At 35.9% G+C, this 26,363-nt stretch overlaps 1 protein-coding gene across 2 annotated transcripts in view; it reads left to right on the top strand.

Moving 5' to 3' along the window:
* The window catches only part of PIK3CB (phosphatidylinositol-4,5-bisphosphate 3-kinase catalytic subunit beta), a 194,645-nt gene that overhangs the window by 91,074 nt on the left and 77,208 nt on the right, over positions 1–26,363 (top strand). Inside the window, exons 4-8 of one of the 2 annotated variants that reach the window (XM_065875713.1) lie at positions 1,624–1,849; positions 11,109–11,332; positions 14,070–14,249; positions 16,684–16,854; positions 17,807–17,884. In XM_065875713.1, the coding sequence (XP_065731785.1) occupies positions 1,624–1,849; positions 11,109–11,332; positions 14,070–14,249; positions 16,684–16,854; positions 17,807–17,884 (879 nt within the window). Of the gene's footprint in view, positions 1–1,623; positions 1,850–11,108; positions 11,333–14,069; positions 14,250–16,683; positions 16,855–17,806; positions 17,885–26,363 lie in introns of those variants that run through there. The other variant, XM_065875714.1, reaches the window with a different exon arrangement.

Below are 26,363 nucleotides of genomic sequence, written 5' to 3'. Positions count from 1 at the left end.
TATTTCATTGTATGGATATACCACATTTTGTTTATTCATTCATCTTTTAATGGACATTTTGGTTATAACCATCTTTTGTCTTTTGTGAATAATGCTGCTCTGTACATTGGTGCACAAGTATCTGTATGAATCCCTGCTCTCCATATGTTGGATCATATGGTAATTCTGTTTTAACTTTTTAAGAAACTGCTAAACTTTTTTTTTTTTTTTTTTACAATGACTGTACCATTTTACTTTCCCACCAGCAATGCAAAAGGGTTCCAGTTTCTCAAAATGCTAGCCAACACTTGTTTTCCTTTTTTGTTTTTTTTTTTTAAAGTAATAACCATTCTTATGGCTGTGAAGTGGTACCTCATTTTTTTTTTTTTTTTTGCGGTACGTGGGCCTCTCCCTGTTGTGGCCTCTCCCGTTGCGGAGCACAGACTCCGGACGCGCAGGCTCAGCAGCCATGGCTCACGGGCCCAGCCACTCTGCGGCATGTGGGATCTTCCCGGACCGGGGCACGAACCCGTGTCCCCTGCATCGGCAGGCGGACTCTCAACCACTGCGCCACCAGGGAAGCCCTCTCATTTTAGTTTTTATTTGCATTTCCCTAATGACTAATGATTTCAGGCATCTTTTCATGTTCTTATGGACCATTTGTAGAATTGTCTGTTCAAGACCGTTGCCTATTTTTTAATTCAATTGTTTTTTGTTGTTGAGTCATGGGAGTTCTTTAATGTATTCTGGTTGGTAATCTCTTATCAAACATATAATTTGAAAATAATTTCTCCTATTCTGTGAGTTGCCTTTTCACTCTCATAATAGTGTGCTTTGATACAGAAAAGTTTCTAATTTTGATGAAGTCCAATTTACCTATTTTTTTAATTTGTTTTTTGCCTAGCATCAGTTTCTCTTGTTTGTTTCATATAACTGAATCTGAGGATTGGCCACGATTTTTATCCCTCAGCTGTTGACTTTTGTCCTGGTTGCAGTTAAAATATGTAATCCACCTTGTGTTTGTGTGGTGACCTTTTATGTGATCTCATCCAGGAGACTTCAGGGGAGATCATGAGAAATTGATTCTGGTCATCCTAACAGGACAGTGCTAGTTAATGGAGATAACTCTGGTGAATAGAAAAGAATTCAGGACAAAAATAATGTAAATTTTGTATGGAGGTGATAGATGATACATAATTTAAATGTTCTTTTTTTAATTAGAAATTATTTATGTCCACCAGAATGCTAAATATGGAAGTCTTCAGTGATTCTTATTCTTCATAGATTTTCACATTTAATACTTTTGTTTATATAAGTGCATTTTTTTGCATTATACCATTATATTGCTTTACAAAAATGGGTTAAATACCATTCATATTCTCTTACAATTTGCTGTTTTTAAAAGGAACCAACCTTAATATATCTCGTATAGCTTTCCATGTTACCGTGTTTTTCTGTTTTATTTTCACAGTTCTGTAATATTCCGTAATTCACTTAACTGATCCCTTATTGCTAAGCAGTTTGCTTGTCCTCAGTTTTTGAGTTTTCCAAAGAGTGCTGCAGTGAGCATCCTTGTAGATATATCTTTGTACACTTGAGCAAGTATTTCCATTTCAGAAAATGTCTTATTACTTTTTCCTGCAGATGTTATGGAAACAAGTTCATAATTACCCAATGTTTAACCTCCTTATGGAAATTGACTCCTATATGTTTGCATGTGTGAATCAAACTGCTGTATATGAGGAGCTTGAAGATGAAACAAGAAGACTCTGTGATGTCAGACCTTTTCTTCCAGTTCTCAAATTAGTGACAAGAAGTTGTGACCCAGGCGAAAAATTAGACTCAAAAATTGGAGTCCTTATAGGAAGAGGTAATTAAAAAAATTCTTATTTTGAATTTTTAACATGTTTGTTGCTATCTGTATAAACATGTAGTAAGTATGATCTGAGACCTTGCTTTACAAGGTGTGGTCCATGGACCAGTGCTGGTCTGTACATTGTTACCAGTCTGAGATAAAGTAAGTATAGAAATCGAGAATAAACTTCTCTAGCAATGTGATATTGCCACAACATCCAAGGGTGTGTGTATTTTTTATCTTTTTCTTTTCCACTGACTTAGTTTTTTAAATTTATTTATTGAAGTATAGTTGATTTACAATGTTGTGTTAATTTCTGCTGTATAAAGAAGTGATTCAATTATGCATAAATATACATTCTTTTCCATTATGGTTTATCACAGGATATTGTATATAGTTCCCGGCGCTATACAGTAGGACTTGTTGTTTATCCATTCTATATATAATAGTTTGCCTCTGCTAGTCCCAAACTCCCAATCCATCCATCCCCCTCCCCTACCCCTTGAAAAACCACAAGTCTGTTCTGTATGGCTATGAGTCTGTTTCTGTTTTGTAGATAAGTTTTTTTATGTCATATTTTAGATTCCACATGTAGGTGATATCATATGGTGTTTGTCTTTTCTTTCTGACTTACTTCACTTAGTATGATAATCTCTTGGTCCATCCATGTTGCTGCAAATGGCATTATTACATTATTTTTTATGGCTGAGTAGTATTCCATTGTGTATATATACCACATTTTTTTTATCCATTCAACTGTCAACGGACATCTAGGCTGTTTCCATGTCTTGGCTATTGTGAATAGTGCAGCTATGAACATAAGGATGCATGTATCTTTTTGAATTATAGTTTTGTTTGGATATATGCCCAGGAGTGGGATTGCTGTATGAAGTGGTAACCCTATATTTAGTGTTCTGAGGAACCTCCATATATTGTTTTTCACGGTGGCTGAACCAAGTTACATTCCCACCAGCAGTGTAGGAGGGTTCCCTTTTCTCCACACCCTCTCCAGCATTTGTTATTTGTAGACTTTTAAATGATGGCCATTCTGACCAGTGTGAGGTGATATTTCATTGTAGTTTTGATTGGCATTTCTTTAATAGTTAGCGATGTTGAGCATCTTTCATGTGCTTGTTGGCAATCTATATGTCTAGTGAATTATTTTTATTTTATAAAAGTGTTGTTTTTTGCAAACTTGAAATAAAAAAGTTGTTCCTTTGCCTCAGGTACTTTGAAAAGCCCTTTTTAAGAGATGCATCTTAAGTTTCTTATGAACTACCCGTCTAGTACGAACGTAATTTATGCACAACTCTATGCTAACTGAGACTTTAAGCTGATTGATGTTTCCATAAATTTTACTCCATAAGTAAAATTATGTTTTAAGTAGAAGTTACTTTTATAGCAAGTCAAGATATATCATGCCCACATTATTCTTTGCATATTAATTTCAGGGAGAATTGTGAGTAACACAATAAACACGGAGCAGTCTCTCTTGCTGTAGTAATCTTAGATGTCTAAAGGGCCAATGGTATCCTGCCTTAGACAGGGTATTAACTTGAATTTGCAAAGTGCAAGGGATTACTGAAGAGGAGGCTTAAAGTACAAAACCAAAAATATCTGAAGAGTGTTGGATCTGGATTGGCTACCTGTATTGATCACATTCACTCTTATAGGATAATATAGTACCATCCCCTTTAAGATAGTAAGTACCTTTAAGATACTATTCTTTGATCTTGACCTATAGTTAATTCAGGCTAGCTAATGATTACACAGTGGGACTAAACTCTTCCCTTTGAGTACTTAGAACAGAAGCTTGTTTATTTACTGAATGACACCCTGGTATTTAAAAATGTTTGATTATTTCAGATGTTAGCTAGTTTGCTTTGGCAATGACTTTTCCCCCCATTAAATAGGCTTGTAATTGTATACCATACAGATTTTTCAAAAATATATTAATAGCTTCAATAGAAAGCATTCCTTTCTGTTTTTTAGAGCTCCTAAGATTGTTTTTAAACTTATAATTATTCTCCATTAGTAAAAATTTTTCCTCTGAATTAAAGTATATAAAAGTACTGAATTAAAGTAAAAGTAGAAAGAATAAAAAAATCACTTAGTTTTATCCAGGAAAAGAATATCCACTAATAATATTTTGATATAGTTCTTTTTAAGCAGTTTTGTGTGCATGTTTGTGAAAATATTGTTTTTCTGTATTTTTCTGCTGATATTTAGGGAAGCTGTAATATTTGACAATTCAAAAGGTTAGCATCACAGAGAGAGTTAACTTTTATGAGAATATAGATGTCTTTTTGAGATTTACCATCTTCTCAAAACTTAGATCACTGTGCTTTCTTTGGGTCTTGATCTCCAAAGCATATGGAATCATTAGCCACCATTATCTGTACCTAAGCTTGTCAGATTTACCAAATAAAAATACAGTAGATCCATGGGATACTCTTAATGCCAAAAAGTCATTCACTGTTTATCTAAAATTCAAATAGAACTAGACATACTGTGTTTTTTTTGTTTTTTTGTTTTTAAATTTGACAACTCTAACTTCACCCTACTAACAGCACAGAGATCTAATATATATTAGAATTGAATTTCTCTTTCTATAAACAATGTACCATATTTCATTTAGTGTATAAAGCTTATTGTACAAAAATTTTTTTATGCAATGTGCCCTGCAATTTGAATGACTAAGAAAATGCCACGAGTGTTTTATTGCATTGAATTAAACAGTTTATAAGCTCTTAAAATTTATAAATTGTACTTTAGACCCTCAGCAGTTTAAGAAAGCTGGCCTTATGATCATATACACAAATTCAAATGTTAACAGTCATTTAGGAAGTTGAGTAAGTCTGTTCTGATGTTTTAGAATGAAATTTTACTTTAAATACCTAACAAGTCATTTTTTGCAGTTACTGATTTGTATGTGATGACTACAACCGGGACTTTGTGAGCTCATGCCTCCTGGGAAAACAATGAACAATTATTTCAATTTAACTTCAGGAACAAGTTTGCTGCCTCCTCCTCCCCAGCGAAAACAATAGAACCTTTACAGACATAACTGCCCTGACGGGTCTAAAAATACCTTTTCCTGAAAGATGATATGCCTAATTATTTCATTTTCTGTTTATTCTAATAATTATTTATAGAGCTACTGCTGGGGTTCTGATTATTCTCTGTAGAGAAGATACTTGTTACTCCTGCATTAATTTCTCCAAATACCCAGTATTAAATCTTGATCAGAGGATTTTGTCAGCATCCTGAAAAAAGTATTTGAACACTTCCTTTTTCTCCTCACCTATCTAAAGCTGTGGCATACCTTAAAGTGAAGGAAATACATAGTCTGTAGGATTTTAACAGTATCTTCAATATGAAGAAATTGTTCATTCAGTACTTTTTTTAATATCAAAAATTTATATTTGACTGTAAACTATGCAATACTCTTATCTTAAAATTTAAGCTTTGCTATCAAATTTTCATACCACAAGACATATAGGCAATTAACTAGGCTTAAAATTAAATTCCTGGGGCTTCCCTGGTGGCGCAGTGGTTGAGAGTCCGCCTGCCGATGCAGGGGACACGGGTTCGTGCCCCGGTCCAGGAAGATCCCACATGCCGCGGAGCGGCTGGGCCCGTGAGCCATGGCCGCTGAGCCTGCGCGTCCGGAGCCTGTGCTCCGCAACGGGAGAGGCCACAACAATGAGAGGCCCGCGTACCGCAAAAAAAAAAAAAAAAAAAAAATTAAATTCCTTAGCCTAACTTTTTATTTTTGGCAAAGTGTCTACTTTTAAGAGATCTTTATAGTAGTTCCCCAATTCAGGCTTCATCCATTTCTTCCTTTTTCTTTCTTTTTTTTTTCCTTCCTTCCTTCCTTTCTTTTTTCGTTTTAATTTTTATTGGAGTATAGTTGATTTACAATGTTGTATTAGTTTCAGGTGTACAGCAAAGTGAATCAGTTATACATACACATGTATCCACTCCTTTTTTTTTTTTAGATTCTTTTCCCATATAGGCCATTTCAGAGTATTGAGCAGAGTTCCCTGTGCTATACAGCATGTTCTTATTAGTTATCTATTTTATATATAGTAGTGTGTATATGTCAATCCTAATCTCCCAGTTTATCCCTCCCCCTGCCGTATCCCCTGATAACTGTTTTCTACATCCATGACTCTACTTCTGTTTTGTAAATAAGTTCATTTGTAACCCCCCCTTTTTTTTTAAGATTCCACATATAAACAGTATCATATGATATTTATCTTTCTGTGTCTGACTGACTTCAGTCAGTATGACAATCTCTAGGTCCATCCATGTTGCTGCAAATGGTGTTATTTTGTTCTTTTTTATGGCTGAGTAATATTTCAATGTATATATGTTCCACATCTTCTTTATCCATCCCTCTGTCAATGGATATTTAGGTTGCTTCCATGTCTTGGCTATTGTAAATAGTGCTACAATGAACTTTGGGGTGCATGTATCTTTTCAAATTATGGTTTTCTCTGGATATATGCCCAGGAGTGGGATTGCTGGGTCATATGGTAGTTCTATTTTTAGTTTTTTTTGTGTGTGTGTGTGTGTGTGTTAGTTTCTGCTTTATAGCAAAGTGAATCAGTTATACATATACATATGTTCCCATATCTCTTCCCTCTTGCATCTCCCTCCCTCCCACCCCTCCAGGCGGTCACAAAGCACCGAACCAATATCCCTGTGCCATGCGGCTGCTTCCCACTAGCTATCTCCCTTACGTTTGGTAGTGTATATATGTCCATGCCTCTCTCTCGCCCTGTCACAGCTCACCCTTCCCCCTCCCCATATCCTCAAGTCTGTTCTCCAGTAGGTCTGTGTCTTTATTCCTGTCTTACCTCTAGGTTCTTCATGACATTTTTTTTTCTTAAATTCCATATATATGTGTTAGCATACGGTGTTTGTCTTTTTCTTTCTGACTTACTTCACTCTGTATGACAGACTCTAGGTCTATCCACCTCATTACAAATAGCTCAATTTCGTTTCTTTTTATGGCTGAGTAATATTCCATTGTATATATGTGCCACATCTTCTTTATCCATTCATCCGATGATGGGCACTTAGGTTGTTTCCATCTCTGGGCTATTGTAAATAGAGCTGCAATGAACACTTTGGTACATGACTCTTTGAATTTTGGTTTTCTCAGGGTATATGCCCAGTAGTGGGATTGCTGGGTCATATGTATTTTTAGTTTTTTAAGGAACCTCCATACTGTTCTCCATAGTGGCTGTACCAATTTACATTCCCACCAACAGTGTGGGACGGTTCCCTTTTCTCCACACCCTCTCCAGCACTTATCGTTTGTAGATTTTTTGATGGTGGCCATTCTGACCGGTGTGGGGTGATAATGTCATTGTAGTTTTGATTGCATATCTCTAATAATTAGTGATGTTGAGCATCTTTTCATGTACTTTTTGGCCATCTGTATGTCTTCTTTGGAGAAATGTCTGTTTAGGTCTTCTCATTTTTTGATAGGGTTGTTTGTTTTTTTGTTATTGAGCTGCATGAGCCATTTGTATATTTTGGACATTAATCCCTTGTTGGTTGCTTTGTTTGCAAATATTTTCTCCCATTCTGAGGGTTATCTTTTTCTTTTGTTTATGGTTTCCTTCTGTGCAAAAACTTTTAAGTTTAATTAGATCCCATTTGTTTATTTTTGTTTTTTATTGTCATTACTTTAGAAGGTGGATCAGAAAAGATCTTGCTTCGATTTATGTCAGAGAGTGTTCTGCCTCTGTTTTCCTCTAAGAGTTTTATAGTATCTGCCCTTACATTTAGGTCTTCAATCCATTTTGAGTTTATTTTTGTGTATGGTGTTAGGGAGTGTTCTAATTTCATTCTCTTACATTTAACTGTCCAGTTTTCCCAGCACCACTTATTGAAGAGACTGTCTTGTCTACATTGTATATGCTTGCCTCCTTTGTTTTGTTGTTGTTTAAAATATTTATTTATTTATTTACTTATTTATTTTTTGCGGTATGTGGGCCTCTCACTGTTGTGGCCTCTCCCGTTGCGGAGCACAGGCTCTGGGTACACAGGCTCAGCAGCCGTGGCTCATGGGCCCACCCGCTCCGTGGCATGTGGGATCTTCCCAGACCAGGGCACGAACTTGTGTCCCCTGCATTGGCAGGTGGACTCTCAACCACTGCACCACCAGGGAAGCCCTAAAATATTTATTTATTTTGGCTGTGCTGTGTCTTAGTTGTGGCACACAGGATATTTGTTGTGGCATGTGGGATCTTTAGTTGCAGCATACAGACTTCTTAGTTGTGGCATGTGGGCTTCTTAGTTGCAGCATGCAGAGTGTTAGTTGTGGCATGCATGCAGGAACTAGTTCTCCGACCAGGAATCACATCCTGGGCTCCCTGTATTGGGAGCGTGGAGTCTTACCCACTGGACCACTAGGGAAGTCCACTTGCCTCCTTTGTTATAGATTAGGTAACCATTCATCAGTTTCTTAAAAAGCAGATTGTCAGAGATTGGGATTTAATGAGTCTGGGATGTATGAAAGAAATCTGTACTTTTCAGTTGTCTCTCATAGTTATGTGAAAAGAGTCCCTTATTTATATTATATTGAAAAAAATTACCAAAACAGTAGCAATTGCAATTCAACAGTTTATATTGAGTGTTTATACTTGAGAACCACAGCACTGAACTTGGGTAATGTGGTCTTTGTCTGCTTGGAGCTCACAATCCAGTGGGAAATAATGGATCAGTAAGCCGACAGTTACAATACAATGTATAAGCTGTTATAAGTCAAAGAGGGTCACTTAAATCAACTGGGTGAGTCAGGGCCTTCCTCTTTGCAGACAAACAGCTAAACTGTGACTTAAGCGCTCATTAGGAGTTGAGTAGGTGAAAGGAGATGGAAGAAGGAAAACCAAGTGGGAATGGCATATAGGAATGATGGCCTATTCAAGGAATAGAAGAAATTGACTATGATTTGCTTAAGGGGACGGCTAGGATAAGCAGGAAGTCCAGAGAGGCAACCGGCTTCAGAGCATGCAGAGCCATCCAGGCCGTGTAAAAAGTAGAGATTTAATTCGTAAGAGCAATTGGGAAGCTATTGAAGGGATTTAAGTAGGGGAGTAACATCATCAGATTTTCATTTTAGAAAAATTATTTAGGTTGGGGAATGGAAATGGATTGGAGGGATTAAGATTGTGAGTAGAGAAATTAATGAAAAACTGATGTAATAATTAATCCATGGGAGAGATGATGGTAGCTAGGATTAAGGTAATGGCTATAGGACCTAAGAGAACTAGACGGAGTTGAGAGACATTTAGAAAGTGGATTAGACATGACTTTTAGTAGATAAAGGGAGATAAAGAGTTTGATTTTTGTTAGATGTATCTATTATTAGGAATCCATTTCCATGTCCTTAACTGTAGTACTGATGATCTGTGAATAGAAATAGTTTGAACAGTGCAAAGGAAGAAGCTCTAAGATACTTAAGGTAGTTCGCTTAAATTACAGTTCATTCACATAGCTGATTTAGAGTAATATATTTTATTCCAGATCTAAAACTATCCAAGAAATCATATTTTACCATCAAGATTTTACCTTTGTTGTATTATGGAGCTTAAACATTTTAATTTTTCTATATTTAATACCTCAAATCAATGCTAATATTTATTTTAGAAATAATGACTGTTTTAATAGACGTAAATATACAATGCAGGTAAGTCTACTATCAAGATAACACTCATTGATGTGCATATATTCAAATGATATAGTATTGATTTGGCCCTAAAGAATGAAAAGTAACAACTTGCCGCACTGTGCTTCCCTCTCCAACACTATGAAATGCTGTTAATATTATCTCAATTTTCAAGGCAAAAATTTATATGCATTCTATATTCTTTCTTTTGAATTTGCATAAAAGGAATCTTGCGAGACCCATTGTGTCCCTGCTTTATATATTTAATATATCTGGGACTTTTATCCTAACAACACAGATCTACTTCATTCATTTTAGCACTTGTACCACTCTATCATGGTATATGGATGTATCTTAATTTTTTTAACCAGGTCTTAATGATTATCTTTAGGTTATTTCCAGTTTTTTGTTTATTATAAACAAAGCTACAGTGAACATGCTTGTACTGATAATCATGTTATCTGTACAATTATTTCCATAGATTTGTGGGAATAAACAATCATGCAAATGAGAACAGAGTTTTTACTCAGAGCTTGCTATAATAAAGGAATTTTGTGTTTGGCAGTGAGTCAGAGTCAGGCAGGGGAGTGATAAAGTTTTATGGTAGAGAAAGTGGATGGCTTTCATGTATGCCTGATGGAAGTTCCCAGCAGGAGGAAGTGCAAGGTGGGCTCACGAGAAGCTGGGCATCTTACGTGGTTGGTTTGGGGAACATATTTGACTTTCACTAGTTGGTCCTGAGTCTCTCAGGTTGCACTTCCTCTTGGTGGAATACCAGGGTCAAAACGTGTGTGTGTGTGTGTGTGTGTGTGTGTGTGAGTTCTAATAAATATTAAATATGCCTATTTCTCTTCTGTCCCTTCCAGCTTAAGGTTTTGTCCAACTTTAAAATGTTTGCCAATCTGATAGGTAAAAATTAATGCACATATAAAAATTTATACATGTTCTTCTATTATTTTAGATATCTAGAATTATTTATTAGAATAATTATAAGCTTATGAACAGGCTGTTATATAGTTATCTTCATGGCAGAAGTGGTTCATAATTCAGTACAACAAAAAATAGTTTTATGTTTATGAGATTTTTGACTAACTGATATGCTATAACCGTTGTTGAAAAATCACAGTAAACTGAAAGTTTATAAAATTGAAGTTTACTGAGTTTTAAGTAATAACTTGAGTTTTAGGCTTATTTGTAAAGTTTTCAGAGTCTTAGCCTTTCTTAAATATTTTACATGTGATTTACTTGATTTGTAAAGAAAAACTGGCTTTTTCATATGTGGTTTTAAAATAGTACTGTGAATTTCAGTGATTATCTTTTTTAAATTGGTAACCAGCTATATTTCTTTAAGAGGTTTCAAGTTTGTATTCTTTAGAAATCTAATTGTATGTTCATCTTCTATACATGAAGTTCGTTATTTCATCTTGAATATTTTTTATCTTTCATAATATTCTCTTTATCTTTCATAATATTTTCCTTTTCAGTTTTGTTGGCTTCATAAAAACCAAGCATCCAAATTATCTTTTTTTGAGTATATTTTGTATTCTCTTAGCTACTCAAAATGACACGTTTAAAATTTTTGTTTAGGTTTGCATGAATTTGATGCCTTGAAGGATCCTGAGGTGAATGAATTCCGAATAAAAATGCGCAGATTCAGTGAGGAAAAGATTCAGTCACTTGTGGGATTGTCTTGGATGGATTGGCTAAAGCAAACCTATCCACCAGAGCATGAACCATCCATTCCTGAAAATTTAGAAGATAAACTTTACGGAGGAAAGCTCATTGTGGCTGTTCATTTTGAAAATTGTCAGGTAGTATTATATTATTTTAAGAAATACTTTATAATAAATTTGTGAATTTTAGCAAAATGCAGCACCAATGTTAGAGGAGGCTGTTGCTCACCTAGTAAAGACTGACATAGATCATTTTTAGATTTAAGATGGAAATATATTTAGGATTATATGTGACAACCTAAAGTGACACATCCTTTGCACATATATGGTTTTTTGATGCATTTTTGTCTAGATCGGGGTCTGCAAACTGCAGTGGTTTTGAATGGTTTTTATATTTTTTGTGGGATGTAAAAAGCTCAAAGAATTTTGAAGGATGTTAAAAAGAAAAGAAAGAAGAATATGCGACAGATACTCATATGTTGTTAGCAAAGCCTAGTTCTTTAGAGAAAAAGTTTGCCAACCCCTGGTATAGATAATGTTGTTTAATGTAGATATAATTTTATTTTCTCATGTGATTTTTCTCTTGTTTATAAAATGAAAGGTTTGATCAAAGAGCTCTTTTTTTCCATTTTCTTACATTTGCATTCTGTGAATACGTGAACTAAGTGCCGGTTCGGAATTGGGCATTATAATAGAGTGTATATACAGTTAATCTGTATCTGAATGTTCATAGCAATTTTACAAACTAGATTATGCTACTGCCTTTGTATGAAGTGTGCTCATTTTATCATCTAGTCTCTGGCCTTGGAATTAGGGTAGGAGTACAAGGATATTTTGTTTTGTTCTTCAGTTACTGTGATAACAATAACAAGACCTTTATCAGTAGCCCTTCTCTGTTAAGCACTTTACTATGCCAGGAATTATGAAAGGTATTTTTGAAATATATTCTCTACTTCTCACAACAACCCAATAAAGTGTTGTTATTTTAACCCCATTTTATAGTGAAGAAACTGAAAGGGAGAGAAGTTTGAGTTCTTTTGTGCCCTGCTTCATAGGTGGTCAGTGGTAGAGCCAGGATTTTTTCCAGGTGTTTCTCATTTTATCAAGTCGGCCTCCTTGCCAAAAACATGTTATTAAGTATTTGTTAGGTCATATGTAAAAAAAGGATCCTACATTCAGGCATTTTGCAAAGGAAGTTTGTCTAGAGAAAAAAAAAAAAGAAAACAATTTGTCACTCTATACTGAGATATGTTGAGACTCAAGTTCAATTTAAGCCAAGAATTGGATATCATAAAGTGTAAAGATCAAATTTAAAATACCGCTTAAGGAATTCTGCATTGTTGAAAGAGTTGAAATAGGGAATTTTACTGTTAAAAGGTGATTAGAATTCAACTTGAAAATACCTGCTCCGAGCAATTTGTCCATCTAGGTCAGTTTGAATTTCATCACATATGGGTCAAACCTCTACTGGATATACAAATTTTAATGTGATCATCATTGTAACAAAGTATATGTGAAAAGAAGTGTTTTGAAGTTAGAAGAGAAATATAGATGTAAAATCTTATTGGATTCAAGCAGTCATAGAACTTAATGGTGAAAGGAGTTTAGACATCATCTAGGCAGACTCTTTATATAACATAATAATTCTTTTCACCATCCTTTATATCCTGCGTCTCTAACCAAATACATCCAGTTGCTATGGGAGCCCTCTGCCTACTGAAGTAGCATGTTTTCACTGTGAGCAAGCACACATTTAAATTTTGAATTAAAAAAATTAAATTCAAACTAGCTTTCTGTGACTTCTGCTCATCTGGTTATACTTTCTTATTTAATATGTATCCATTCAATCTCCCTTTATTCTACATGCCAGATATTCAGATAATTGGAATATAGCTATCATATGTCTCCTTAGTCTCCTTTTCTTTTGGCTAAATACTTCCCAGGGATTAAACCAAAAATTCTTAGAGTTTTTGATCATACAGAATAGTAAATATTTAAGTCATGAAATAATTTTAGGAAGTCACATAGAGTGTATAGATTTTTTTAAAAAATAAATTTATTTATTTTATTTATTTATTTTTGGCTGTGTTGGGTCTTTGTTGCTGGGTGCAGGCTTTCTCTAGTTGCGGTGAGCGGGGCCTACTCTCCATTGTGGTGCACGGGTTTCTCATTGTGGTGGCTTCTCTTGTTGTGGAGCATGGGCTTTAGGCACGTGGGCTTCAGTAGTTGTGGCACGTGGGCTCAGTAGTTGTGGCTCATGGGCTTAGTTGCTCTGCGGCATGTGGGATCTTCCCGGATCAGGGCTTGAACCTGTGTCCCCTGCATTGGCAGGTGGATTCTTAACCACTGCGCCACCAAGGAAGCCCGAGTTTATAGATTTTTATTTAGGCTATTATTGCTTTAAAAAAAAACCAACCCCCATACCGTAATTTATTGCCAGCACTATTTCATAAGTGAATAAACATTTTACCATCAAAAAATAGGAATGACAGAATCTCAAAATAAAGGATGTTTGGCAACTGACTCCATCATACATGCATCTCCCCGCCCACCCCCCCCTCAAATTCTTTAAATTCTCATTTGGCCATTTCACCATCACTGCTGATAACCAGCATTGGGAAGCAGCATGTGGGAACACTAAACTAAAAATGAGATGAACTGTAACAAGGTATTCATTTAGGTTAATAAATGATTTTCCAGGATTGGTAGGGGGAAAGAAAATTTACTGGAAATTAAATGTAAAGGATGTACATGTGTAAACATTATGTATAGTTGTGTACACTGTAGTACTTAATAATAAGTACAAATGTAAAGAGTGGTTTTTTTTTTCCAGTGTAAATACAAAATTGCTTCTTTTTTCTACCCCCGTTTTTAGGATGTGTTTAGCTTTCAAGTATCTCCTAATATGAATCCTATCAAAATAAATGAATTGGCAATCCAAAAACGTTTGACTATTCATGGGAAAGAAGATGAAGTTAGCCCCTATGACTATGTGTTGCAAGTCAGTGGGAGAGTAGAATATGTGTTTGGTGATCACCCACTAATTCAGTTCCAGGTATGTGTTTTAACTATCAATTTAACATTTATTTACATTTAGTCATGAATTCTTTGTGTAGATGTTTTATGCAGGGAATTGATGTGCCTCAGGTTATTTTTGGAGTATAGTGGAGTTTAAATAAGATATGTGCATTGCGACACCCCTTCCCCCAGCATAAGGTATGCTATTTAAAGAAGCTTTGCCTTCAAGAAACTTGAGGATATTTTTGTTGAAATTACATTTGGAGACCAAAAAATGGTCGTTACATAAAGAATACTGGGTTAAGTGCCAAGTTAGAGGTAAATAGTAACAGAATTTTAGGAAAATATGTGATTACTCTTTCTTTAAAAATTTATTTTATTTATTTATTTATTTTTGGCTGCATTGGGTCTTCCTTGCTGCGCTCAGGCTTTCTCTAGTTGCAGCAAGTGGGGGCTACTCTTCGTTGCGGTGTGTGGGCTTCTCATTGCCATGGCTTCTCTTGTTGTGGAGCAAAGGCTCTAGGCGTATGGGCTTCAGTAGTTGTGGCACGCAGGCTCAGTAGTTGTGGCTCGTGGGCTCTAGGCTCACGGACTTCAGTAGTTGTGGCGCATGGGCTTAGTTGCTCTGCGGCATGTGGGATCTTCCCTGACCAGGGCTTGAACCTGTGTCCCCTGCATTGGCAGCCGGATTCTTAACCACTGTGCCACCATGGAAACCTGTGATTACTCTTATTTGTTATTTTTGTTGTTTGTTTTAAGCAAGAGGGATACAGGCATGCCAGTTATTAAGTGATGTCTGTTTGAGAAGGAGCTCTGATTTATTACCAGGTAACGGGATTTTGTATCCTCCCCTTCTTTTTTTTTTTTTCTTCAGATTTTTAGTGTAGCCCTTAATCCTTGGTTTAGTAGGTAGAAAGTCTAGCAGCAGTTATAACCTCTGTGCACAGCTTTGGCATCTGTGACATTCTGACAGTAAGTGCTTGAACTCTAGCCCATGAGAGGAAGAATGAAGATGAAAAGTGCTTGGTGGTAACATCTAAGTACTGACTTCTTCCCTTCATGTTCTGCCATCTTTTTTTTTTTTTTTTTTTTTTTTTTTTGCGGTATGCGGGCCTCTCACTGTTGTGGCCACTCCCGTTGCGGAGCACAGGCTCCAGACGCGCAGGCTCAGCGGCCATGGCTCACGGGCCCAGCTGCTCCGCGGCATGTGGGATCCTCCCGGACGGGGGCACGAACCCGCGTCCCCTGCATCGGCAGGCGGACTCTCAACCACTGTGCCACCAGGGAAGCCCTCTACCATCTTTTAAGTAGGCTCCTGCTTCTTTAATTGAACACTTTTTTTTTAAACCTTAATAGGAGGAAAGTACATTGTTTTGCTCAAACTGGAATTTTTTATTACAAAGAAAACTAAAGACGTGTGTTTTTTGTACAAGGTCATGTGAGAAAGAAAATATACAATGAAGGTGAAGGAACCTGAAGGAAATGAAATGATACATCTTTCATAGTGAAAAGTTTTTGAATGAATTTATTTATCATAGTATCATGTTAACTCCCACTTATAGGCCATTCTGGAATTTTTTTTTTTTTCCAGAAGTGTATTTTCAGTGGTTCTGAATTGAATACAATATACTGAGTCACACTTTATATCTGTATAGGAAATTTATTATAGTGAGGAGTACATTGGATTTCTATTCATTATGTTAGGAATCTTTGGTAATGTGAATAACCACCCCTCTTTTTATATGCCTCTGGAGAATCATCCTGGTTTCATGGAAATGAAACAGAGCATCAAGCTCAAATGGCCAGTAAGTTTTTGAATGAAAGGCAGTAATGGGTGCCTGGAGGCCTGTGCTGAAAAGGTACCAGGTCTGCCTCAGGGATCCATGGAAATGTGGCCACCTCAGGAGTTATAAAAAATGGCTACATGTGTACTACATATTCACCTTTCCTGACTTACTGGTCAGAGGTGGCAGTGTGGCATCGCAGTCTATGACGATCAAGTCCTGCCCCTGGAAAGGTGTGCCAGTTGGTGATACTGTCAGGTCTTAAGTGCAGAGAAGAGAAAATAAAACATCTGTACTGTGGCACATATTTCTCCAAAGTTTAGCAAACAGAAAAGAAGTCAGACAAATGGATTTAAATCCAGGTGTTAAAGATACTAGCTGTGTAATTTAGCTTTCTGATTTTCAGTTCTTTAGTCTATTAAAAGGGGAAAATCTGTCTTTGAGAGTTATGAAGATTAGCTCTAACATATAAGAAGTATCTAGTTCAGTTCTCAGGTATGTAGATGTTCAATTAATTTTAGCAATTTTATGTTTTGATTTTTATTTCTCATATTCTTGACATTGAGTTGTTATTTAAGATATTCTTTCACAGTGAATTTGTTCTAGTGTTGTTCAGCTTAATTTTATTCTTCTGTTGATTTAAGTTTTGCTTGAAAATCCTTACCTTATTCTTTCTTGCCACTGTAGTATATCCGGAACTGTGTAATGAATAGAACCTTGCCCCATTTTATACTTGTGGAATGTTGCAAGATCAAGAAGCTGTATGAACAGGAAATGATTGCCATAGAGGCTGCCATAAATCGAAATTCATCTAACCTTCCTCTTCCTTTACCACCAAAGAAAACTCGAATTATTTCTGTAAGTTTCACGTGTGAACCTTTGGTAACCCCAGAAGGCACGCGATTTTTTTGGTTAGGTTGTATGCTTAAGCCTCACACGTATATTCTTTGCTCAGTTTTCCTTCTGTGGAAAATGCATATTTTCTACAGAATATTAATATGAATTAATATTAATATTCCACAGAATATTAATGCATATTTGCCAAAGATCCATCACCATTTATTAGTAATTATCTTTTTAGCTACCCTTCTTTTTCCTTACTCAGGCTACATATGATTGTAAACAGGCCATTTATGTTTTCGTTTATCTTTTGGTGCTAAAGAAAGATGCCCTCAAATTTGAGATATTTTGAGATTAGAGCTAAATGGGACTTCAAAGAGCAAGTTGAGCATTCTAGTAGAAAAGTTAGATGTGCAGAGACAGTTGATTTTCTGGTATATCTCATTTCTTTCAGTTTATCTATAATAGTGTTTTGGTCTGATTTGTCTGTTTTCTTCTTTCTTATTGAATACTTTTAGACTTTAAATGTAACAAAGCCATCATTTTTTTCTAGAATGTAATATATTTGTATAAAGCAAATCTTAAGTTTGTATTCATTAGAACACAACAGTTTTAAAATAGTTCTTCAGTCTTAAGAAATTGAATGTTTAACCATTACTTGATGATTAAGTTATTATCTTTATATTAATTTATTGGTCAATTCTTAATTTATGCAAAACTTTTAATACTATTTTTTGATGGTGTTTAGTGAATTTCTTAGCAATACTGGAATGCTGCCTGTTTTGCCTTGAGAACTAAGTGCTAGTGGTTGTGATGGTTAATTTAATATATGTGATTTTCAGTTGTTAGTTCAGAGGTGTATTTTCATTCTTTTACCAATGGAAATGAGAACTGATAAGGCGATTTCATTGCTAGCATAGAATATTCATTTCTTTGATTAAAATACTCTGTTTATTTCATTTTTTTACAGCATGTTTGGGAAAATAACAACCCTTTCCAAATTGTCTTGGTTAAGGGAAATAAACTTAACACAGAAGAAACTGTAAAAGTGAGTACTTGTTAAGATTTGAATTTATCTTCAGCTCCATTATTTGAATAAGTCACTGATATGCTCAGTGAAAGTCACATTGGAGACGAATTTTACCCATATTGGTTAACTACAGGAGATAGAGTATGGTATATAGGACAATTAAGAATTTTTGTTTTAAAATATTCTTTGAATAGTTTGAGATGTACTGGATAGATTGACATTTTCCCAGTGTATATTATGGAAAAGAAATGGGTTTAGATCAGGAATTCAGCAAGTGAAATTTAAGCCAAACCTATAGGTCACAAGTTTCTGTTCAGGCTTACTCTCCTTTCTCAGCTTTGCTTAGAGCTGCACAATAGCCTCTCTTACCCCCTCCCCCCTTTTTTTTCCATTTAAACTTGCTGAAAACACAGAAAATGTAATATTTTTTCCTGAAATAAAATACATGACTGTTGTAGACCACAACTTGTTAACACATGAGGATTTATTGCACCACCCCTACAGTTAAGACTTAACAAGGCATTTTGTCTGAAAGTGTAAAGCATACATTTTCCTCTATTTAGCTTGGCAGGAAATTAAATGAATAGTTTTGTGATCCAAGAAAGAGATTCAGTTAGTTTAAGATGTTTGCTGGCATGAGGATATATTCAGGAGCACCTTGCCAAAGATTACCAGTGGCTTGCTTTTATAAATGGACATTAAAGATTCTTTGGGTAGCTGTCATTAAAATAAGGGATTTTTTTCACTTTTATTCTTAGCTAGATTTTAATTCTTAATGAGTATGCTTATGGCCAATTAGCCTTTGTTTTCTATTTTAGTGGTAATTTAATTTTTCCCTTTAATTTAAATTTTCTTTATTAATTTTTTCCAGTGGCAAAAGTATAGCATGATTGTTGCAACAGGCAAAAAAAGTCCAAACATTATTTAAGAAAAAAGTTGCTGATCTCTCCTCCCCATCTCTTTACCATCATATGGGATTCAAGGTCAACAGGCTTTGAGTGACCTCCATGTTTATACAAATATATATACACATATGGTTTATACAAATATATATAAACATATGGTTGTGTTTATTTTGTTGATTGGTCGGTTTCTTAAAGAAAAGGGATGATGTTATATATATTTATTCTATAATTTGATTTCTTCACTTTATATCTTGGATGGTCCTCTGGATTATTAAATATTTAGTAGAGTTCCTCAGGAATTATATTTCTTTTTTTTTTTATGGTTTTTGGTTTTTTTTGACTTTTTATTTTATTTTTTTCATGCACACACACTGTATTCTATTTTTACAAGAGATAAACTGACACCAAGCATTGTAAATGGATGACCACAAAAGCAACAATGATTGCAATTACCAAACACGAAACACACTTATACAATGTCATAATATTGACATTCAGTCCAGTAATCCTCCACTGTAACAGCTCCTTCACTTTGCAGTGAAAATTGATTTGTATATTTTTTGCCTCTGAGTCCTTGTGGGATTTTTTTTTTTATTCAAACAGAAAGTCACAAAAATTATAATCATCCTCATCAGTTCACTCAGTCCCATGTAATTAATTTTTTTTCATCTTGATCTTTTGTTAGCACTTTTATTAATTCATCAGTTTTCCATTAGAGTTCTGAAAATGCTTATTGATTCAGTTCAGCAGTATAGTCAGTTACCAGAAACCTGTACTTGTCAGTCTTTTCCATGAATTCCTTGAAGATGAAACCCCTTTATAGGAACATTTTTGTGAAGGCATCAGACTACACCCAGAACTGTCTGTAAATGACAAAAGACTTAAAAATGACCATGGTTAAAGGTTTGATGAAAGTTCATAATAATGCAATTGACAAGGAAATTTAGTTATTTCTGAGATATATATTTTAAAGTAATAACTAGAATTATGACTTATAACATTATACCAGAATGTATATGATTTTTAGAAATTTCATGTAATGCCTGAAACATTTATATTAACATATTTCCATACAAATAACCCAAAGAAAGTTTAATATTAGTTGTTTTTTGTTTGTTTGTTTATACTGCAGGTTCTTATTAGTCATCAATTTTATACACACCAGTGTATACATGTCAATCCCAATCGTCCAGTTCAGCACACCGCCATCCCCACCCCACCACGGTTTCCCCCCTTGGTGTCCATACGTTTGTTCTCTACATCTGTGTCTCAACTTCTGCTCTGCAAACCAGTTCATCTGTACCATTTTTCTAGGTTCCACATACATGCGTTAATATACAATATTTGTTTTTCTCTTTCTGACTTACTTCACTCTGTATGACAGTCTCTAGATCCATCCACGTCTCAACAAATGACTCAATTTCATTCCTTTTTATGAGTGAGTAATATTCCATCATATATATGTACCACAACTTCTTTATCCATTTGTCTATCAATGGACATTTCGGTTGCTTCCATGACCTGGTTATTGTAAGTAGTGCTGCAGTGAACATTGGGGTGCATGTGTCTTTTTGAATTACGGTTTTCTCTGGGTATATGCCCAGTAGTGGGATTGCTGGATCATATCCTTTAGTTTTTTAAGGCACCTCCATACTGTTCTCCACAGTGGCTGTATCCATTTACATTCCCACCAACAGTGCAAGAGGGTTCCCTTTTCTCCACACCCTCTCCAGCATTTGTTGTTTGTATATTTTCTGATGATGCCCATTCTAACTGTTGTGAGGTGATACCTCATTGTAGTTTTGATTTGCTTTCTCTAATTATTAGTGATGTTGAGCAGCTTTTCATGTGCTTCTTGGCCATCTGTATGTCTTCTTTGGAGAAATGTCTATTTAGGTCTTCTGCCCATTTTTGGATTGGGTTGTTTGTTTCTTTAATATTGAGTTGCATGAGCTGTTAATATATTTTGGAGATTAATCCTTTGTCCGTTGATTCGTTTGCAAATATTTTCTCCCATTCTGAGGGTTGTCTTTTCATCTGTTTATGGTTTCCTTTGCTGTGCAAAAGCTTTAAAGTTTCATTGGGACCCATTTGTTTATTTTTGTTTTTATTTCCATTACTCAAGGAGGTGGATCAAAAAAGATCTTGCTGTGGTTTATGTCAAAGAGTGTTCTTCCTATGTTTTCCTCTAAGAGTTTTATAGTGTCCAGTCTTACATTTAGGTCTTGAATCCATTTTGAGTTTATTTTTGTGTATGGTGTTAAGGAGTGTTCTAATTTCATTCTTTTACATGTAGCTGTCCAGTTTTCCCAGCACCACTTACTGAAGAGACTGTCTTTTCTCCATTGTATATCTTTGCCTCCTTTGTCATAGATTAGTTGACCATAGGTGCGTGGGTTTATCTCTGGGCTTTCTATCTTGTTCCATTGATCTACGTTTCTCTTTTTGTGCCGGAACCATATTGTCTTGATTACTGTAGCTTTGTAGTATAGTCCAAAGTCAGGGAGTCTGATTCCTCCAGTTCCGTTTTTTTCTCTCAAGACTGCTTTGGCTATTCGGGGTCTTTTGTGTCTCCATACAAATTTTAAGTTGATTTGTTCTAGTTACATAAAATATGCCACTGGTAATTTGATAGGGATTGCATTGAATCTGTAGATTGCTTTGGGTAGTATAGTCATTTTCACAATATTGATTCTTCCAATCCAAGAACATGGTATATCTCTCCATCTGTTGGTATCATCTTTAATATCTTTCATCAGTGTCTTATAGTTTTCTACATACTGGTCTTTTGTTTCCCTAGGTGGGTTTATTCCTAGGTATTTTTTTGTTGTTGTTGCAGTGGTAAATGGGAGTGTTTCCATAATTTCTCTTTCAGATTTTTCTTCATTAGTGTATAGGAATGCAAGAAATTTCTGTGCATTAATTTTGTATCCTGCAGCTTTACCAAATTCATTGATTAGCTCTAGTAGTTTTCTGGTGGCATCTTTAGGATTCTCTATGTATAGTATCATGTCATTTGCAAACACTGACAGTTTTACTTCTTTTCCAATTTGTATTCCTTTTAATTCTTTTTCTTCTGTGATTGCCGTGGCTAGGACTTCCAAAACTATGTTGAATAATAGTGGTGAGAGTGGACATCCTTGTCTCATTCCTGATCTTAGAGGAAATGCTTTCAGTTTTTCACCATTGAGAAGGATGTTTGCTGTGGGTTTGTCATATATGGCCTGTATTATGTTGAGGTAGTTTCCCTCTATGCCCACTCTCTGGAGAGTTTTTATCATAAATAGGTGTTGAATTTTGTCAAAAGCTTTTTCTGCATCTTTTTCTGAGATGATCATATGGTTTTTATTGTTCAATTTGTTAATATGGTGTATCACATTGATTGATTTGCGTATATTGAAGAATCCTTGCATCCCTGGGATAAATCCCACTTGATCATGGTGTATGATCCTTTTAATGTGCTGTTGGATTCTGTTTACTGGTATTTTGTTGAGGATTTTTGCGTCTATATTCATCAGTGATATTGGTCTGTAATTTTCTTTTTTTGTAGTATCTCGATGTGGTTTTGGTATCAGGGTGATGGTGGCCTCATAGAATGAGTTTGGGAGTGTTCCTTCCTCTGCAATTTTTTGGGAGAGTTTTAGAAGGATGGGTGTTAGCTCTCTTCTAAATGTTTGATTGAATTCACCTGTGAAGCCATCTGGGTCTGGGCTTTTGTTTATTGGAAGATTTTTAATCACAGTTTCAATTTCATTACTTGTGATTGGTCTGTTCATATTTTCTGTTTCTTCCTGGTTCAGTCTTGGAAGGTTATACCTTTCTAAGAATTTGTCCATTTCTTCCAGGTTGTCTGTTTTATTGGCACAGAGTTGCTTGTAGTAGTCTCTTAGAATGCTTTGTATTTCTGCAGTGTCTGTTGTAACTTCTCCTGTTTCATTTCTAATTTTATTGATTTGAGTCCTCTTCCTCTTTTTCTTGATGAGTCTGGCTAATGGTTTATCAATTTTGTTTATCTTCTCAAAGATCCACCTTTTAGTTTTATTGATCTTTCCTATTGTTTTCTTTGTTTCTATTTCATTTATTTCTGCTCTGATCTTTATGATTTCTTTCCTTCTGCTAATTTTGGGTTTTGTTTGTTCTTCTTTCTGTAGTTCCTTTAGGTGTAAGGTTAGATTGTTTACTTGAGATTTTTCTTGTTTCTTGAGGTAGGGTTGTATAGCTATAAACTTCCCTCTTAGAAGTGCTTTTGCTGCATTCCATATGTTTTGGATTGTCGTGTTTTCATTGTCATTTGTCTCTAGGTATTTTCTGATGTCCTCTTTGATTTCTTCAGTGATCTCTTGGTTATTTAGTAATGTATTGTTTAGCCTCCATGTGTTTGTTTTCTTTACCTTTTTTTCCCCTGTAATTCATTTCTAATCTCATAGCATTGTGGTCAGAAAAGATGCTTGATATGATTTCAGTTTTCTTAAATTTACTGAGGCTTGATTTGTGATCCAAGATGTAATCTATCCTGGAGTGTGTTCCTTGTGCACTTGAGAAGAAAGTATAATCTGCTCGTTTTGGATGGAATGTCCTATAAATATCAATTAAATATCTCTGGTCTATTGTGTCATTTAAAGCTTCTGTTTCCTTATTTATTTTCATTTTGTATGATCTGTCCATTGGTGTAAGTGAGCTGTTAAAGTCCCCCACTATTATTGTGTTACTGTCGATTTCCTCTTTTATACCTGTTAGCAGTTGCCTTATGTATTGAGGTGCTCCTATGTTGGGTGCATATATATTTATAATTGTTATATCTTCTTCTTGGATTGATCCTTTGATCATTATGTAGTGTCATTCCTTGTCTCTTATAACATTCTTTATTTTAAAGTCTATTTTATCTGATATGAGTATTGCTACTCCAGCTTACTTTTGATTTCCATTTGCATGGAATATCTTTTTCCATCCCCTCACTTTCAGTCTGTATGTGTCCCTAGGTCTGAAGTGGGTCTCTTGTAGACAGCATATATATGGGTCTTGTTTTTGTATCCATTTAGCATGCCTGTGACTTTTGGTTGGAGCATTTAATCCATTCACATTTAAGGTAATTATCGATATGTATTTTCCTATGACCATTTTCTTGATCGTTTTGGGCTTGTTTTTGTAGATACTTTTCTTCTTTTGTGTTTCCCACTTAGAGAAGTTCCTTTAGCATTTGTTGTAGGGCTGGTTTGGTGGTGCTGAATTCTCAGCTTTTGCTTGTTTGTAAAGCTTTTGATTTCTCCATCGAATCTGCATGAGATCCTTGCGGGGGTAGAGTAATCTTGGTTGTAGTTTCTTCCTTTTCATCACTTTAAGTATATCACACCACTCCCTTCTGGCTTGTAGAGTTTCTGCTGAGAAATCAGCTGTTAACCTTATGGGAGTTACCTTGTGTGTTATTTGTCGTTTTTCCCTTGCTGCTTTCAATAATTTTTCTTTGTCTTTAATTTTTGCCAATTTGATTATTGTGTGTCTCGGTGTGTTTCTCCTTGGGTTTATCCTGTATGGAACTCGCTGTGCTTCCTGGACTTGGGTGGCTGTTTCTTTCCCATGTTAGGGAAGTTTTCAGCTATAATCTCTTCAGATATATTCTCTGGTCCTTTCTCTCTCTCTCTTCTCCTTCTGGGACCCCTATAATGCGAATATTGTTGCATTTAATGTTGTCCCAGAGGTCTCCTAGGCTGTCTTCATTTCTTTTCATTCTTTTTTCCTTATTCTGTTCTGCATCAGTGAATTCCACCATTCTGTTTTCCAGGTCACTTATCCGTCTTCTGCCTCACTTATTCTGCTATTGATTCCTTCTAGTGTAGTTTTCATTTCAGTTATTGTATTTTTCATCTCTGTTTGTTTGTTCTTTAATGCTTCTAGGTCTTTGCTAAACATTTCTTGCATCTTCTCGATCTTTGTCTCCATTCTCTTTCCGAGGTCCTGGATTATTGTCACTATCATTATTCTGAATTCTTTTTCTGGAAGGTTGCCTATCTCCACTTCATTTAGTTGTTTTTCTGGGGTTTTATCTTGTTCTTTCATCTGGTACATAGCCCTCTGCCTTTTCATCTTGTCTCTCTTTCTGTGCATGTGGTTTTTGTCCCACAGGCTGCAGGATTGTAGTTCTTCTTGCTTCTGCTCTGCTCTCTGCCCTCTGGTGGATGAGGCTATGTAAGAGGCTTGATGAGAGGGACTGGTGGTGGGTAGAGCTGACTGCTGCTCTGGTGGGAAGAGCTCAGTAAAACTTAAATCCACTTGACTCTTGATGGGTGGGGCTGGGTTCTCTCCCTGTTGGTTGTTTGGCCTGTGGCAACGCAACACTGGAGCCTACCTGGCCTCTTTGGAGGGGCTAATGACAGACTCTGGGAGGGTTCACTCCAAGGAGTACTTCCCAGAACTTCTTCTGTCAGTGTCCTTGTCCCCACGGTTAGCCACAGCCACCCCCCGCCTCTGCAGGAGACCCTCCAACACTAGCAGGTAGGTCTGGTTCAGTCTTCCCTGGGGTCACTGCTCCTTCCCCTGGGTCCTGATGGGCACAGTACTTTGTGTCTGCCCTCCAAGAGTGGAGTCTCTCTTTCCCCCATTCCTGTCAAAGTCCTGCAGTCAATTCCCACTAGGCTTCAAAGTCTGATTCTCTAGGAATTCCTCCTCCCGTTGCTAGACCCCCAGGTTGGGAAGCCTGACGTGGGGCTCAGAACCTTCACTCCAGTGGGTGGACTTCTGTGGTATAAGTGTTCTCCAGTCTGTGAGTCACCCACCCAGCAGTTATGGGATTTGATTTTACTGTGATTGTACCGCTCCTGCCGTCTCATTGTGGCATCTCCTTTATCTTTGGATGTGGGGTATCTTTTTTGGTGAGTTCCAGTGTCTTCCTGTCGATGATTGTCCAGCAGCTAGTTGTGATTCTGGTGTTCTCACAAGAGGGAGTGAGAGCACGTCCTACTCCGCCATCTTGGTTCCTCCCTCGGGTATTATATTTCTAAAGGCAGAAATCATTTATAGGCAAATATACCCTCAAGTCATATGGAGTGTTTTTTTTAACATATATGTATGATTTTGCTTAGTAGTTTGTATGTATACATGTATAATTTACATTTTAAAAATGGGATTTCCTACTTGTTCTCATTTTTTAGGTTATTGTATTTATTACTTATTTAATGCTTTTGTAGTTATTATTTCTCTACAGCCTTTTGTTGTTACTTAGTTTCTTCCTGAAGGAGGACCAAATAAGCATTCACTACATGCTTTATTTTTCTTGAGCATTATGCTTTATTTTTGTCATTGACAGATTATTTGTGAGTGACATTTTATTTTCATAGGTTTTAACAACTTCCATCAGCTATTTCAAGCTGGATTCATTCTATTGTTTGTGGTCATATATTCATAGGAATAATCGGCTTAATTTAAAGTACCCTCCCCCCCACTCCAGCTAATTCTCTAGTTCCCCCTCCTCCACTTTTTTCTCTTTCCAGTGGGGTTACATAGTTGAATTTAAGTAAATTAATGCAATTATGGCATGACTTTCTTGTAGGTACACCTCATTCTTTTTAATTGCTACACAGGTTAGGAGTTCCTTTACA

This window comes from Phocoena phocoena, chromosome 4 (assembly GCF_963924675.1).
Source record: "Phocoena phocoena chromosome 4, mPhoPho1.1, whole genome shotgun sequence".
Taxonomy (NCBI): Eukaryota; Metazoa; Chordata; class Mammalia; order Artiodactyla; family Phocoenidae; genus Phocoena; species Phocoena phocoena.
Note: the sequence above shows the minus strand (reverse complement) of the source record. Positions and strands in the feature narration are given on the sequence as shown.